The sequence below is a fragment of the Micromesistius poutassou genome, assembly GCF_964030765.1.
Source record: "Micromesistius poutassou genome assembly, chromosome: 8".
NCBI classification, from domain to species: domain Eukaryota; kingdom Metazoa; phylum Chordata; class Actinopteri; order Gadiformes; family Gadidae; genus Micromesistius; species Micromesistius poutassou.
The window spans coordinates 8,576,957-8,591,845 of NC_140278.1; the positions used below are offsets into that span (position 1 = coordinate 8,576,957).

Below are 14,889 nucleotides of genomic sequence, written 5' to 3' on the forward strand. Positions count from 1 at the left end.
ATTATACAATATGATAAGTTTTAAGGGTTTGGTTAACTCACACACACACACACACACACAAACCCAGTTACACCTATCATAGGCTACTCTGGAAAACAAACACGATGTTAAGCAGTAGTTACTCAACCATTTAAAATGTGCACCTGCTCACACACACACACACACACACACACACACACACACACACACACACACACACACACACACACACACACACACACACACACACACAAACAGTCCAAACATGGCCTGTGTAAGGCTTAGGTTATGGAAAACAACCCATTGGCCTATGAAAAGAAACTAAATTTGACATCATTGGTTAACATTTCTTAAAGCCCTTAATCTCAGAGGATTCACTGTTTAATTTGGCCATCAGATTACAAAGTCAGCATACTCGTAAATGTTGTTCACATTTATCTTCTTCTCGGATCGTTCAACAGCATGCACATGTTGTTTTAGTGTGTAAGTCCATGCAGCCGGCTCCTTCAGCATGTTTCAGACCCGTCTTAGAAGTGGAGATCCACTTCAGAATCACAATGACCCTGACACAATGACCGGGAGTCACTTGTTATGTCATGTAGACACTTAAGTCACTGGGAGAAGACGTATGTGAGTGCAACACACATGAAACCCACTCCGGAGGGTCGGCTTTGGGTTGAGTCTCACTTCAAGGTGCAAAACACATTATTCAGAAGACAAAGTGGCCTTGTACTTTGAAGGTCACCTTCAAAGTCAAAGCATTAATCGTACTCTGCCAAGCAAGCTTACAGCGATGACGATAAACAGACTTGAAGAAGTGAAGCATTGGCACCATAGTACCTCTCTGGAGAATGATCCCTTCTTCAACACCACAGTTCTTCAAATCAAGCAGCTGGGCTTGAGGTGGTTCTTACTGACAGAATCGAATTAGCAGAACGCAAAGACACTCAAGGAGTAAACAAACAATTAGCATGGGCCAATGTGGTGGTAGGCTACTAAGCGTAACCATGCAATATCAATAATTGATAACATGATGAAGAAAAAAAAGTCCCTTCTGAATGCAATACAGATGTTTCATGGCCGTTGTGCGTTTGGCTGCTTTTGCCTCTTGTTTGATGCCAGGAATGAAATAACTTCACTGGCTATTTTAGAACGCTTATTGGAACCTGTGAGTCTGGTTGTCAAATCACTTATTACATTTTTGTATTATTCATAAAGCCATTCATTTGAACTGATATGACACACATGAACACATACCGTGAGTAGCCTACTTGTACAACACTAAAAGGTGGACTGAATTACTTTGCCTTACTTTAATTGGCTATGCTTCACATGAGGGATGAGATTCTCCTTAAAATGACAACTTCTATGATCCACAAATCATCAGCCTGTGCTTGGGCTCATGTGAACCATTAGTAATGCATTCTCAATCTGCCCTCTTCAAAACAATTATCCTTATGAACCTCACAAACAAATCTTCTCTTCATTTTGAAATGTTAAGCTCTCCAGTGGTACCGTAAAAGAGCTGTCCTGTCTGGCACACCGATCAGTTAGGAACCAGAAACATTATTTATGCATTGTTTGAGAAGATTTTGCAGTAACAGTTTGGCATTGGCAGAATGGATTATGCTAAATGCAAGAACACAAAATAACTGCAAAACAAGGCCATTTTTTAATGAAACAAATACAACATATCCCCTATTTGATATTGATAAGTTTAGAAAATACAATAAGAAATGTGCTCATACAAGCACTGCTTGTAACACATTTAGCCCAGTAATCTATATAGGCTGAATCAAGCTGCAGAATGAATGAAAAACATTTTACTCATACAATGTTTGACAAACTTTTAACATTTGTGTAGCGTTCACTAGGCAAGTAAAAGAGTTTCCACTTCAATGGGTTAGGTACCATTGGTTATACTAGGGTCTTTAGAGTAGATACCGCCCCCCAGTGGACAACAGCCGAACAACAAAATGTACAAGCAATGACTTGGAGGGTCTAGTTTCATGCCACTCGCGCTGGTTGTGTTGTGTAGCCTTAAAATAGGCATCATCTAGCTTTAACACGAGTTCACTCTGCTGGAAATACGATCTAACCACCCACATGTCGAATCTAGCAAGTTCATTCTCTACCAAGACTTGCACAATGAGTTTCGATAATAAAAAAAAGTTTAACATTGTGGTAAGTAATGTGACAAAAATAAAGTTCGACCTTCAAAACCTCAATCGAAAATATAATTTGTATTTTAAAATAATTTTTTGGATGCAACGTAAGTAAAAAGAAACAAGTTAATTTGACATCCAAAATATCAGCCATTTAAGATTGTGTTTTCCACAGTACATTTCATAAAGAATACAAAAGTAAATACCCATAAAACTTCACCATGTAATACTCATTAACAGTCTTATAATACTGCACTCACACTAAAACAAAGTCCATCATCACATGTTTCTGCAGTTTCTAATAAAAAAACTGCAGGAAAAAAATACGAAAAAAAACAACCATGCTGCCACAGTAATTCAGAACAAACTAGAATTCATCCGTTAGGTTAAACCACACTCAATGATTGTGAATGATCTACAAAATGTTGGTCTGATGATCTGAATCAACGGCAGGGTGCAACTGTTTCATAAATGGCTAATCACGGAAGTAAGAAATAAGCCCGTCCCCCAAACACTCAGAAGTCCAACACTGGAGAATATGGTTTGCATAACAGCGTAGAATATAACAGGTGTGAATAAGGCAGATATAATCCTCCCAGTGCCGGTCGTGGTTCAAGGGCTAGAACCAATGGAAAGAGAAGATATGAGGTTCTGTGGATGTGATATGGCTGGCTGTTTAACACTCTTGGTCAAGTGTGGTATGAAGAATACAAATTATTTATATATATATATATATATATATATATACACATACATATATACATACATATATACATATATACATATACACACACACACACACACACACACACACACACACACACACACACACACACACACACACACACACACACACACACACACACACACACACACACACACACACACACACACACACATACACCATATAAGCTTTAAACTATAACACAACCCTTCGATCAACCAGATCGGTAACAGAAATCCTGAGATTTGAACATTTGGAGAAACACTATTTCCCGTAATTCTCTCTGGCTTGAACTTTAACGCAGCAGGGAAGCCAGCTGGTCCCGTCTCGGCGGGACGAGGGCGAAGTTGGCCGGATCCCCCACCGCCAGAAGGGTGTGGCTGAGTGTGGGGGAGGGCAAGGCCAGGCGGAAGGCTGGGTTAATGGAGTCCAGAGACGCCCTCCTGGTGCCCCGGCCGTACGGGTGGCAAAGAGCGGCCGTGGGCGGGCAGGGGACCCGTCTCTCCCAGCAGCCTGGAGAGGAGGGTGAGGAGCAGGAAGAACAGGAGGAGCGGGGGTCCGGGGGTGCAGACGCCCCCTGGTCCGGGGGAGTGGTCTTAGTGGGGGTAGCGGGCCGACACAGGAGGCACAGTTCTGAAGAGCGCACCACCCTCTCCAGCAGTTCCTTGGGGCTCTGAGGAGGGGGAGGGAGGAAAGAGAGGTCAAGGAGGGCGGTCGTAGACCAGGAGGAAAGAGAGAAATGGTTGAGAGGTGATTTGAAGGCCCTAGCAGCAACAAACAAATCAAACAGTTGAACAGCGAGTGGTTAATAACGATTAGTCGATGAGGGCAGGATCGTCGAGGGTCAATGAGATGAAGTGAGTTTAGCACACAGGCCGTGAAGTTAGAACACACAAGGTGAGAACAAATACACAGAGAACAAGGGGACAGAACCTCCTTCTTATGCCGAGGGAGTGGTGTGAAGCAGAAGACGGCTGTGGATCACAGATGGGAGACATCAGAGCATGTACATTCACACTAGGCAGTGCCCCCACACCACCAACGATGGCCCTATAAACCCCCTGTCCTCTGCCTGGCCTAGTGTGTGGGGAAAACGAGAATGATCAAAATAAAAACACCAAAGAGATGCCCAAGAGATGATAAACAAACACAGGAGATAAAAGGACGAAGGCGAGGTTGAAGGCGTGGCGCACACACACAGCAGGCGGTGAGATGGTGAGAAGGTGAGCTGGGTTTTGGGGGCGTGGCGGTTCCGTCCTACTCTTACCGTTCCCTTAGCAGGCCGTGACCTGCAGGCTGTGGCCTTCAGGCCGTGCAGGACAAGGCAAAGTCCTGACAGTTCTCCTCCTACCAGACCAGGGCGGAGAGACAGCACAACACTGAGGATTCAAAGTCCTGGCTGCTGGAGTGGTGAGACGCATACTCCCACAGAGTAGCATTCAAACACGAGTAAAAGAGGCCAACAACATGTTCCCAGAGTATACTAAACATAGAAGAGTTGAAAAAGGAGTAAACTTCAATAAGAGTCCAAAAATATATAAAATGTTTATTTATTAACTTAAAGCATAAAAAATAAACATGTTTTACTTGAAATGATATGACGTGATATAGTGAAAAAATAAAACCTTGATTTGCAATAGCATTTGTGTAGGAATAATAATCCATTTCAGCTCGGCCACACTTGACCAGTGCTGTGCAAAACCGTTTCAGCACTGAGCCACACAATGAGCCAGCACAAGAGCATTCACTCTCAACTCATGTGCTTCCGTACAAACGCGCAAAAAAAACAACCAACTCAGTAGCACTTCATTTATGTTCAGTAGATCAAATATAAGGCACAGTGGAGATACATCTATATATATATATATTCTTTATAACAAAAGCTATACTAAAAAGTATGTAAACAAGGATAAAATTGTTAGATTTTCACTGCACGGGCAGCCACTATAACCTTGAAACAGTAACATGGTATGGAGCTACAGTGTGGAAGCATGTGTTGGTCCTGGTGGCTCCGGGCCCAGAGTGCTGAGCTGGTGGACCTCAGGATCCAGCACACGGCTACACCACGACACACAGGGGGAGGGAGGGGGGTCTCTGGAGGCTACCGGGACGGGAGGGGGGGGATGAGGGGATGGGAGACGGGTCGTCCTACCATGCGTGTGTCGCTCTTGGCCATGAACGGAGGCAGCTCGAGCTCTGGGGCGGCGGCAGCAGACGGGTCGTCAGGGGGAACCGAGCCTCGTCTGTCAATCAGGCTGGAGGAAGGAGCAGGGAGAGCAGTTGAGTGGGCGGCGGCCACTTGATGCATGATAAGAGAATTCTGAAGCTGGTTCAATGAATAGTGAACAGAATCCACTTGATGCATGATAAGAGGATTCTGAAGCTGTTTAAATGAATATTGAACAGAATCCTCTTGACAAATAAGTGGATTCTGAAGCTGGTTGAATGAAGAGCAAACTGAATCCTCTTGATACATAAGACTTGGATTCTGAAGCTGGTTCAATGAAGAGCCAACAGAAAAAAGGATCCATCCGAGGACGTAGCCTTTTGAGACAACCACTCACTAGATGGATTAGCAGCCGTGTGAGGAATGGGCGGGGTTATTGATGAAAACACGAGGGCCGCGTCTACTTACCTCGGGGGCATGGGTCCACACAGCGTGACACAGCAGTTGGTGAAGACGCTGTTGTGGCTGTACGGGTTCACACTATCCGCTGCTCCTCTTTTACTGGACCAGGAGCCCTTTATCTGGAAACAAACCAACAGCCGGGTGTTACCTTCCTGGGCGTTAACAAACAATGTTACAATCCCCAAACTCCCCAGCAACCAAATTCATTACAAAATGTAGATTTGGGATACAGAACAAGGAGCATGCTAGGACTCACATCTTCGTTTGTGGTCAGGTTGGAGGCCACCAGGTACGTATGGAAGCCTGAGAGGCCCATCACCGACCAGATGGAGAAGAAACAGATCACCAGCTCCACGACGGTGCAGCGGAGAGTCAAGGCTCGACAAGCGTCTGACAGTTAGCCACGTGGGCCTACCATGACTTTAACATGCAGTTATCAATTTGGTTAGATGCACATTGGGGGGGACCAAATAATTAAGAAGAGAAGAAAGTGACTAGTCATAATTCATAAAATTTCCTTTCATAATTATCTATTTGTCTGGTCAGTGGCCAAATCCTGGAGAGAGATGTGAGCCGCCGAGGCTGTCCCTCCTCAAGGACCATCTGCCTAACAGCCAGACAGCCAGATTGGATCCACGCTCACCCCCCACACTGGGGTTGTTAGTGACGCTCCGCTCTGCTCTTTGTGATCCTATTACGTGTGGGCTTAGGGCCGAGGAGCCACAGGAAACACCTCGTCACAACAGCATGCTTATCTCTGGATACACTTTTGTTTTGAATGCGTCGCCTTCAGTAGGCTGAGGTCATGGTGAGGGGGGGGGGAAATGTTGATGGTAAAGGGGTAATGTTGAAGGTAAAGGGGTAATGATGATGCTAAAGTGTTAATAAGGATGATAAAGGAATAATGATGGGGTAATGATTGTGCTAAATGATATTCGCTGGAGGGGGGTGAATGATGATGCTGATAAAGGATATCTTCCAGGACTCTCCTGGATCGATTGGACGAGACCTTTCCCTGATTGGGAGCCTATAGAAGAGAAACAAATATAACAACAATATTATCAATATTTAGAATGGTATCAAATAAAAAGCAGGCATCAAGCAAAACATGTCAACAGTGCATTTGTTTAACGATTGTGTCTACCAGATGTTGCTATTGAGTAATAAAATGTGTATACTGTGTGTGTACGAAGTGCGTATACTCACGTAAGGTAAGGTGGGTGATGACGCAGCCGAATATGAAGGAGGTCAGGAAGGAGAGGGAGATGATGAAGCTGTAGAAGAAGCGGTAGTTGCGTCTGCCCACGCAGTTCCCCACCCACGGGCAGTGGTGGTCGAACCGCTCTGGAAGAAGTGGCAGGGTTTCAACACCACGATGATGAGTGGCAAGTCAAAATAATCAAGTCTCTCCATGGCCTCAGTGACAGCGGTCGTTTCACTGCTGCTCTCATCATCCAATCACAGCAGGAAGCATTAACTGTCCGGTCTCTGTGACAGTCCCAGAACGGACCTCGCTCACATTGCAAGTGTGATCCGATGAGCTGGACCGCATCCCGAGGCGGGCCGGTTAGCTTTCGGATCCGATTGCGTAAGTGTGTGGACGGCTATCGGAGCACAACAGACTAGTGTCTCCGTCATTGAAGCACTGCCCCGTGACTGCACGGTGCCCGCCAGGATTCTCCCGGTATGCATTGTGTGCATAGGCTACTACCAATATCTAGCACTGAAGATGGAAGAAAATAAGTTGCGATGGAGACATGATACATGTTGGCGTTAGGGTCAGACACCATTGTCTGTTCAGGCGAAAATACACCAAAGGCCAGGCTGTAGCGTAATGCATGCATAGACAATCACCTCTGTTGCACTCTCCTCAACAATGCACGTTTGGTGTGGGACCCACCACTACATACCATTTTAAGCAGAAATGAACAACAAAAGTGCCACCAAGCGCCATACCTGCATATGGTTTTTAACCGGGAAGAGTTTTTGCCAGAGGGTGAAATGCGAACACATTTCCTTTCAATGCAACTCTTGTTATCTGTCACAGATATCTGTGACAGATAACAAGAGCTGCATTGAAAGGACACAGGTAAGGACACAAGCCTCATCCACCAAAACACTCAGAAGCAAACATTTACTTCTCATAAAAAGAAGACAACCCTAAAAATGTCTCAAGTGAGAATCATAGGCCGTGTTCAAACCTGGCATTAACATGTCCACCTGTGATCCGATCACAAGTGGACAGCTCTCAGTACATGTGTCAATGCACCCAAGAAGAATTTTGGGCCGATCACTCAGACTGCATTAGGAGGTGGTCTGGGCAACATCTGGCCACATTCTTTAAGCAATGTATATTCAAATGTGTCCCGGGCAACAATAAAGGACCGCATACTCAACTGACGTCCACTGCGTGAGCAGAAGTACTTTCTCGTTCACAATGATCTTGATACATGCGGATGAGGAATGTTCTGCCCAGCGTAATATTTATACAAAACACTGTCCATTTATATTCATTAATGTATGCCAATGACTATGTAAGCCAGTGTATCGCTGAGAAGATACAACACTTAAATACAGACTGCATGGAAGGCTGTATGTGCATTGACCTTTAGTCCTTCTTCTTCATATATATACTGTATATATTATTTTTTCCCTGAAAAATACTATGAAACTAAATGTATTCTTACCCACACAGTTGTCACACAGGCTGCAGTGGGAGGTCCGGGGCGGCCGGAACATCTTGCAGGTGAAGCAGTACTTGAGCTTCACCACCTGCTCCCTGATGATAATCTCCCTGGTGCGCGGCGGGGGTCGGTACGAAGACGTCCCCGAGGTGTCTTCAAGGTTAACCAAAGGCCGGAGAAATGCAAATAAATACAAACAATTGAATCACAGGCATACATAAAACAACAATGTATGTGATAAATTACAAAATAGCAGATTTTACAGGGTGTGTTTATAGGTTGTGCGACCGTTACTGAAGTGATGTTTTGTAATGTTTTGATAAGACAGACAGAAGAAATCCATCGAGTACTACACGATAATTGGTCCCATCAATGTTTCTGAACAGACAGTAATCTACTTAGGTCCAGAAAACGATCCTAGACGGCTCCATCTGGCCATGAAATGAGAAGGTAACCCCCTCGTCCCATCTGTGTTCCCAGTAAGCATCTCCGAAACCCGTCCTACCGATCTGCCTCTCTACGTCTGCTGCCTCGTCTGGCGTAGCCCTGGGTAGTATGCCCGGGTCGGTGAGACTGGTTTGTAGAAGGGAGACGACCACGAATACAAAAAGCACTCCGCCGATCACAGGTATAAAGACGGTCAAATGCTCCACTAGGAACGGGCAGCTGCCGAGGAAGAGATCAGAGACCATAATAAGAGCATGTCGGGGTTACTTTAATAAGTGTACGAGTGTTACATTTGACACAAACTTGTAATTGTAAATAAGCATAGTTATACTCACTCGAACGCAAAGAAAAGGCCACAAGTCACAACAATAAGGCCTAGTGTCAGAGGGAGGACCCCACTCTGTCTGGCGAGAATTATTCGTCCATCGCAGTAAAATCTATTCTTTCCAGGGAAAACTTCCCACTTCCTCCGGCTCCGCTGCGCGCTGCTCTGCCCGCCGGCGCAGCGCTGTGCGGACGGGTGGGACGCGGACAGCGTCCGGGGGTCTATCTGCTGGTACTCACAACTCTTCATGGTGTAGACCCAGTCCAGCGTAGGTGGGGGGCTGAAGGCACATGTATCTGACACGACACGCTATAACTTGTGTTCAAAACGCGTCCACTTCTTCAAGATAGCCATTCATCCTGTAGAGGCGACTTGAGGATAGCGGTTAGCGTAGCAGCCTAGCAACTACCGTTAGCTAGTCCCACAGCGTCGGTCGACCGAGTTTAATCCCTTCACTAAAGTGAGAACATCTACCATTGTTGCGATGGTGAATCCATGGATTAGCATTGACCTTCACTCATAAAACCCGTTATTGTGTCATTGATACACTACAAAATGTCTGGCGTGTCTTTTTCTTTAAGCGTCAGCCAGCCTACGTCACTGTTTGGACGATGACGCACCCATCCAGAGGTGAGGTTTGGTTTCATCGGGTCTGGCTCTGTTCAGACCTGAGACGGGCCCAGGTGTAGGTGCCGCCCCTTTCTCATACCATTGGGACATGAGTTGAAAATAAGCACGTTAGGTTATTATATAAATTGTATAGACCTATGCTTATGTAGTCGGCCAAATTATAGATTCATTATAAATAAGTTCCTACAACTCACATCGGTGCACACACTACAAAAATAAAATTCAAGAAAATTAATCCGTTTCTAAAAGAACCATAAAAAAAAGCTATTTTTGACATATGATATGCCCAGTTGTTAGTGAAATATTTGTATGATTGCATGCCTTAGTGGCTTTAATGACTTCTGTTGGATTAAACGGGTAAGCATACCAATGGGACATTTTGAGTTATTGTTAAAGTCAAGTGTGAGCATGTTGGTGAGTGAGGACGAGAGAAAACAAAAGGCAAGTCTTATCGTCTTCATTAATTTCCATACTGCCGTGGGCCACATGAGAGTTTGAAAGATGTAGTCACAGAGAAGTGTTAGTGTAGGCCTACTGCGTTTGATCTCTTTGTTAGGTTACAGAACATCTGCTATAGGCCTACAGATTCTTTTTTTAAAGCCAAAGCCTCAGCTCTCATTTCTCTCCGGGTCTGGACGAACACCTTGCTCTGGGAGTCCGTCCATCACAGCCCCGAGGGAGTCCCCCGGCCCGGCAGTCCCAGAAGCATACATCATTAGGACAAGATTAGAGCTCAGAGTTCTGTCTTGTTCTGGGTAAGGTGTACATGTACCTCCATATTTACAAGTTGATAGGCAAAGGTTATGGCACTTTTAGTTATGTTTAAGAAAAAAATCGGAAGAAGTCGGTTGTTTGTCGAGCCGTTGAAGCAACCATTCTGAATGTAGAAGAATTCAAGAAATACAAAAAAATGTAGGTGGTTTATGCTTCCTAAAAGAACATTTGATTTTTGAACAGTAGAGGGCAGAAAATACAATCGGAAGAAACCTTGTAAATAAAACTGCTGCGAGCTAATGCTTTATTTGCTCTATTTTGCATTTGCGAATTGGTCTAGCCTTCTCAGGCTACTCCTAATCTACGTTGTCGAATTAACATACTCCCCTATTTGTTCTCCTTCCTAGCTGATGCATGTTTCTTTTTGTTTGTTCTATTTGTTAATGATGGCTTAATTAATAATGCAATTATCCTTAGAGCGTCATTGTAACACCAAAAAGTTGAAGATCTTGACGAATTACATTTTCAACTATAGGTTAAGAGGTTATTGTAAGGCCATGTTTCCTTTAAATCTTCGAACAATTTGAAGGATATGTTTATTGACTTTATAAATATGTCCCATATCCTCACATTTTCAATTCGTTCATTGAGATGTATAAATGCTTGATAATGTTGTTTTACTTTTTATCTGCGTAGATCTATATCACTAGTTGGTTTAGAATAAAATAATTAATGAATTAATGAATAATTAATATTATTAATCCAAATTATATTAGCCTCTTTGTTTTACTGTGTTTCCCGTCTATGCAGCTCCACTGATAAAGATTGCCGTTGCATTTTCTTCAGCAACACCTTTGTCGATAACAAGAAGTAATTTTTTTTTTTTTTGGCGACACCGATAGTGTCGGCAATGGATTGTAGCATCAATCACCACTGTGATACCTCATTTGGCAATAATAGATTGTAACTTAATTAACATATTTATTCACATTGAAATCTTCGAGATTAATAATATTTTTTTTTGTAACCATTTTTGTAACCATCAATGCAGTTGGTCATTTCAAGGCTATACTTCCCTTTGGTTTTGGGGAGTTTTTCCTTCCCCTTTTCAGGGTCGTGTTGCATCATGTGGGCCTGTGAAGCTCTTTGAGACCACCACTGTGATGAAATATCAAACGAACTTGATTTGACATAAAAGTTTACAAATATTGATGACCAGATAGGCCTATATGACAACCCTCTCCATTATGTTTAATGGTTTTTCGAATGGGATATATCTGAGAAGATAAGGATATCTCTGACATAAATAATAAGTAACTTTTTGCGAGCACGCAAGTCTTTATTTCCAGAAACCTCCTAGCGGCGACATTTGAGAAAGCTGTGGAAATGCAACGATGAATCACAATTGAAACTAGAGAAAAATATAATTACTAATAATCCTTTCACTTTATTTTAAGTTATTGGATGCCATTTATTTTATCTGTAGATTTGGTAATGAAATATCATGCAATTATGTCCTTACTTTATGGTTTTCACTTTTAAAGGTGTAGTATGTAGAATTAGTGGCATAGTGGAAAGGACTTGGCAGAAATGGAATAAAGTATCATAACTTAAGTATGTTTTGTACGTTTTTGTAAGTGTATACTCCAATGGAAATATAAATGGTTGTGTTCTGTTACTTTAGAATGGGCCTTTTATCTGCAAAGGGAGCGGGTCCTCTTCCACTGAGCCAGCCATGTTTCTACAGTAGCCCAGAATGGACTATGGGCTCCAGAGAGGCTTCTTTTTAAATAAAAAAAAACCCCACTATCTTACTTATAAGCTGTGACCTTAGTTTAATCGACTACATACCAATTATAAATCTATCAAGGAATCGCATCACTTGAAAGTTTGCTAATCAATGCTGTCATAGAAGATGACATTCTTTTGGAATACAACTACTACTAATACTACTACTACTACTACTACTGGCCCCTTACAGGTAGCTTATCCTACGTCTTTGGAAAGGGAGAGTTGGGGAAGAGGGGAGGGGGGGTACTCAGTTTGTTGCGATCTGCAACCTCACCGCTAGATGCCACTCAATCCTTCACACTGTACATTTAAACTGTGATTTGATTATGAGGAATAAAAAGACAACATAGCAATACATTGTAAAATACTGAAAAAAAAAAAATTTGCATTAGGAGTAAAGAGGCGTGTAGCATGTTAAGTCCAGGGCAAGAAATTGCAATGAAGCGCCAAGCCAAGCACCCAGTAAGACAAGAAGTAGCCCAGGATGCATTGGGTGGTGGCTGAGCAGGTCCTCCAGTGGGGCAGCAGTGCACTGACGGGGTTGTGGAGCAGGTTTGTGCACCCACTTCTGGACGTGTCGTGGGCCCGTAGCTGCACATTGGGCACCGACGTTTTCCGCCGATGGAGCAACGGTTCGTTGAGCAGGAGGAGATGAGCACTGATCCAGAAAGGGACGGGAGTGGACGAGGCCAGGAATCTGGTCAAAACCTGGACAAAAGGGGGAAGTTACAAAAGACCGTATACAATAGATATCACAATGTAATAATAATAAATTGCCCTTCCCCATGCATCTTAATGCAAGTCATACCCCGATCCGGAGGTCCTTACCTGAACATGCATGCACAATGTTCCGAATATCAAAAGGGCTGTGGAATGTACCACGTACACAAACACCTTGGGGTTGAAAAACCCTGGCGTGGGCTTGTCCAGACGCCTGCTGGCGCTCTCCCACAGCCCTAGTCGGAGACACATGTCCGGGTTGGCCTGGTAGTACGCGTACGCCGCCATGATGCCCAGGCTGGCCATAGGCAGGGCGAGGAGGAAGTTGGGGATCTGCTTCAGCTCAAAGTAGCGCAGGAACCCCACGTCCCAGTACACGTCCTGGATGTGGGAGTAGAGCAGCGGCAGGGGCCTCATGCACCACAGCGGCGGGGGCCCGTTCTCGTCTGGCATCCGGTAGCCCTTCCTCCTGGCCAGGGAGACGAGCGCCGGCGGGATGCGCTCCAGGGCGGTGGACGGCGTGCAGAACGTCCGGTAGCCGTAGTACTGGAACGCGCAGAAGGGGAGCGCTATGATGGCGGTCCCCAGCAGCGAGGTGACCAGCAGGCGCACGATGACCCACATGTAGCGGAACACCTTGCTGTGGCCCGTGGCGGTGGTGCGGTACGCGCGGATCTGGGACAGCGCGCGCAACGACGGCAGGTACAGCAGGAACCCAATGTTCACCAGCCCGTTGGAGCGCGCCGCCGTGGCGATGCCGAGGGCGAGGCAGGCTCTGAAGGTGAATCCTTTCTCCAGGAGGAAGAGCCCGCCGAAGGTCAGTGCGGCAAACAGGCTCTCCGAGTAGCCCGAAGTCATGAAGACGTTGGCAGGAGTGAGGCAGTACAGCAAGCTGGAGAGGAGAGCCAGGCGTCTGTCCTGCAGAACGACTCTGCTCATTGCATACAACGCTACAGCGCTCAGAAGGAAGAGGGCACTGTTGCCCAGAGCAACTGCTAGCAGCAGCCTTCCTCTCACTGACAGCCAACCGCTGAGGGGCCACAGCAGAGTCTCCGCCAGGCCGCGCAGAATCACCGGGAGAAGGGGGAAGAAAGCGAAGTTGTGCTCATACAAGTAACCTCTCTCGGCAATGAAGAGGTAATGCTCAGCATCCCAATGAGAAAGTCCGCCAAAACACCACTCCACAGCAGAGTCCAAGTACAGAGGCTCCTCTACTCTTGGGGGTCTGAAAGCATCGGCTTCATGATCGGGAATGGCAGCATTTAACAGAGCCTGCATGGAGACAACATATATGAATGTACAGCAGTGACAATTATGAATTGGCTGTCTGGCGACATACTACACATTTACCGTTTAGAAATTATTTCTTTCCAAAAATGACATTTTGTCAGTAAATATTGCTTCATGAAATATATCCATTAACTAAGTACAATATATATGAAACCATAACACTGCTAGTATGAATCAAATTGCACAATTCGAGTCGATTACAATACAGAGTTCACTACATCACCAAATGTTCCGTAAAAGCACAAAACTGACCTGCAACAACAGAGACAGAGCTCTTGTAACGATGGCGAAATGTAGAACTACTCTGACATCCATGGTCACAACAAACAAGACAGTGTTGGCCAAACGTTGGTTATAAAATGCATTGCACCAGCTGATAGACAAGGGCCAGAATGGTGCAAGATGAATGTTCAGCCCATCATCTTTTTAATTCGAGACAATTTGGCGTCAATCAGAACTTGGCTATTTGGTCTTCCACTTTCGGACAAAGCAAAACAGACGATTAGCATCAATGACATTTTAACTTTGCATCTTGACGCACGACGATCTCATTGTTTTCATGTCCTCGTTCTGCAGCAGCGGCAGAGGTTTCAATTGAAATGTTCACTTCCGGTTCTTTTCCAACTCGAACTTCAAAATAAAAGTAATCGGACAAACCAAATGTCTTTCAAGTTGCTTCGACCAAATTTATTTTGGGGTCACATTAATTTTGTATTAGTAATTAATTGTCTCTCTCCATTAAACTTGCTGATTTATGTTTGAGCAATTTCACGAATCCGAGTCTCCCGGCA

The 14,889-nt window shown here is 44.6% G+C and overlaps 2 protein-coding genes across 3 annotated transcripts; both read right to left on the bottom strand.

Moving 5' to 3' along the window:
- Nucleotides 1-3,401: 3,401 nt before the first annotated feature.
- zdhhc18a (zDHHC palmitoyltransferase 18a) lies at nt 3,402-9,520 on the bottom strand. 2 transcript variants are annotated; one of them, XM_084471258.1, is made up of 10 exons: nt 8,964-9,520; nt 8,687-8,847; nt 8,185-8,334; nt 6,704-6,841; nt 6,473-6,524; nt 5,754-5,856; nt 5,504-5,616; nt 5,021-5,123; nt 4,136-4,215; nt 3,402-3,541 (listed from the first exon to the last, which is right to left on the bottom strand). In XM_084471258.1, exons 1-9 carry the CDS (start codon nt 9,200-9,202, stop codon nt 4,174-4,176), a joined length of 1,101 nt encoding a protein of 366 aa, XP_084327384.1. In that variant the 5' UTR covers nt 9,203-9,520; the 3' UTR covers nt 3,402-3,541; nt 4,136-4,173. The 2 variants fall into 2 exon arrangements, with proteins under 2 accessions (XP_084327384.1, XP_084327383.1); XM_084471257.1 differs by lacking the exons at nt 3,402-3,541; nt 4,136-4,215 and having other exon boundaries at nt 4,339-5,123.
- Nucleotides 9,521-11,719: 2,199 nt separating this feature from the next.
- On the bottom strand, nt 11,720-14,657 carry pigv (phosphatidylinositol glycan anchor biosynthesis, class V). Its single transcript, XM_084471476.1, has 3 exons — nt 14,351-14,657; nt 12,917-14,080; nt 11,720-12,796 (listed from the first exon to the last, which is right to left on the bottom strand). Exons 1-3 carry the CDS (start codon nt 14,411-14,413, stop codon nt 12,503-12,505), a joined length of 1,521 nt encoding a protein of 506 aa, XP_084327602.1. The 5' UTR covers nt 14,414-14,657; the 3' UTR covers nt 11,720-12,502.
- Nucleotides 14,658-14,889: the final 232 nt, after the last annotated feature.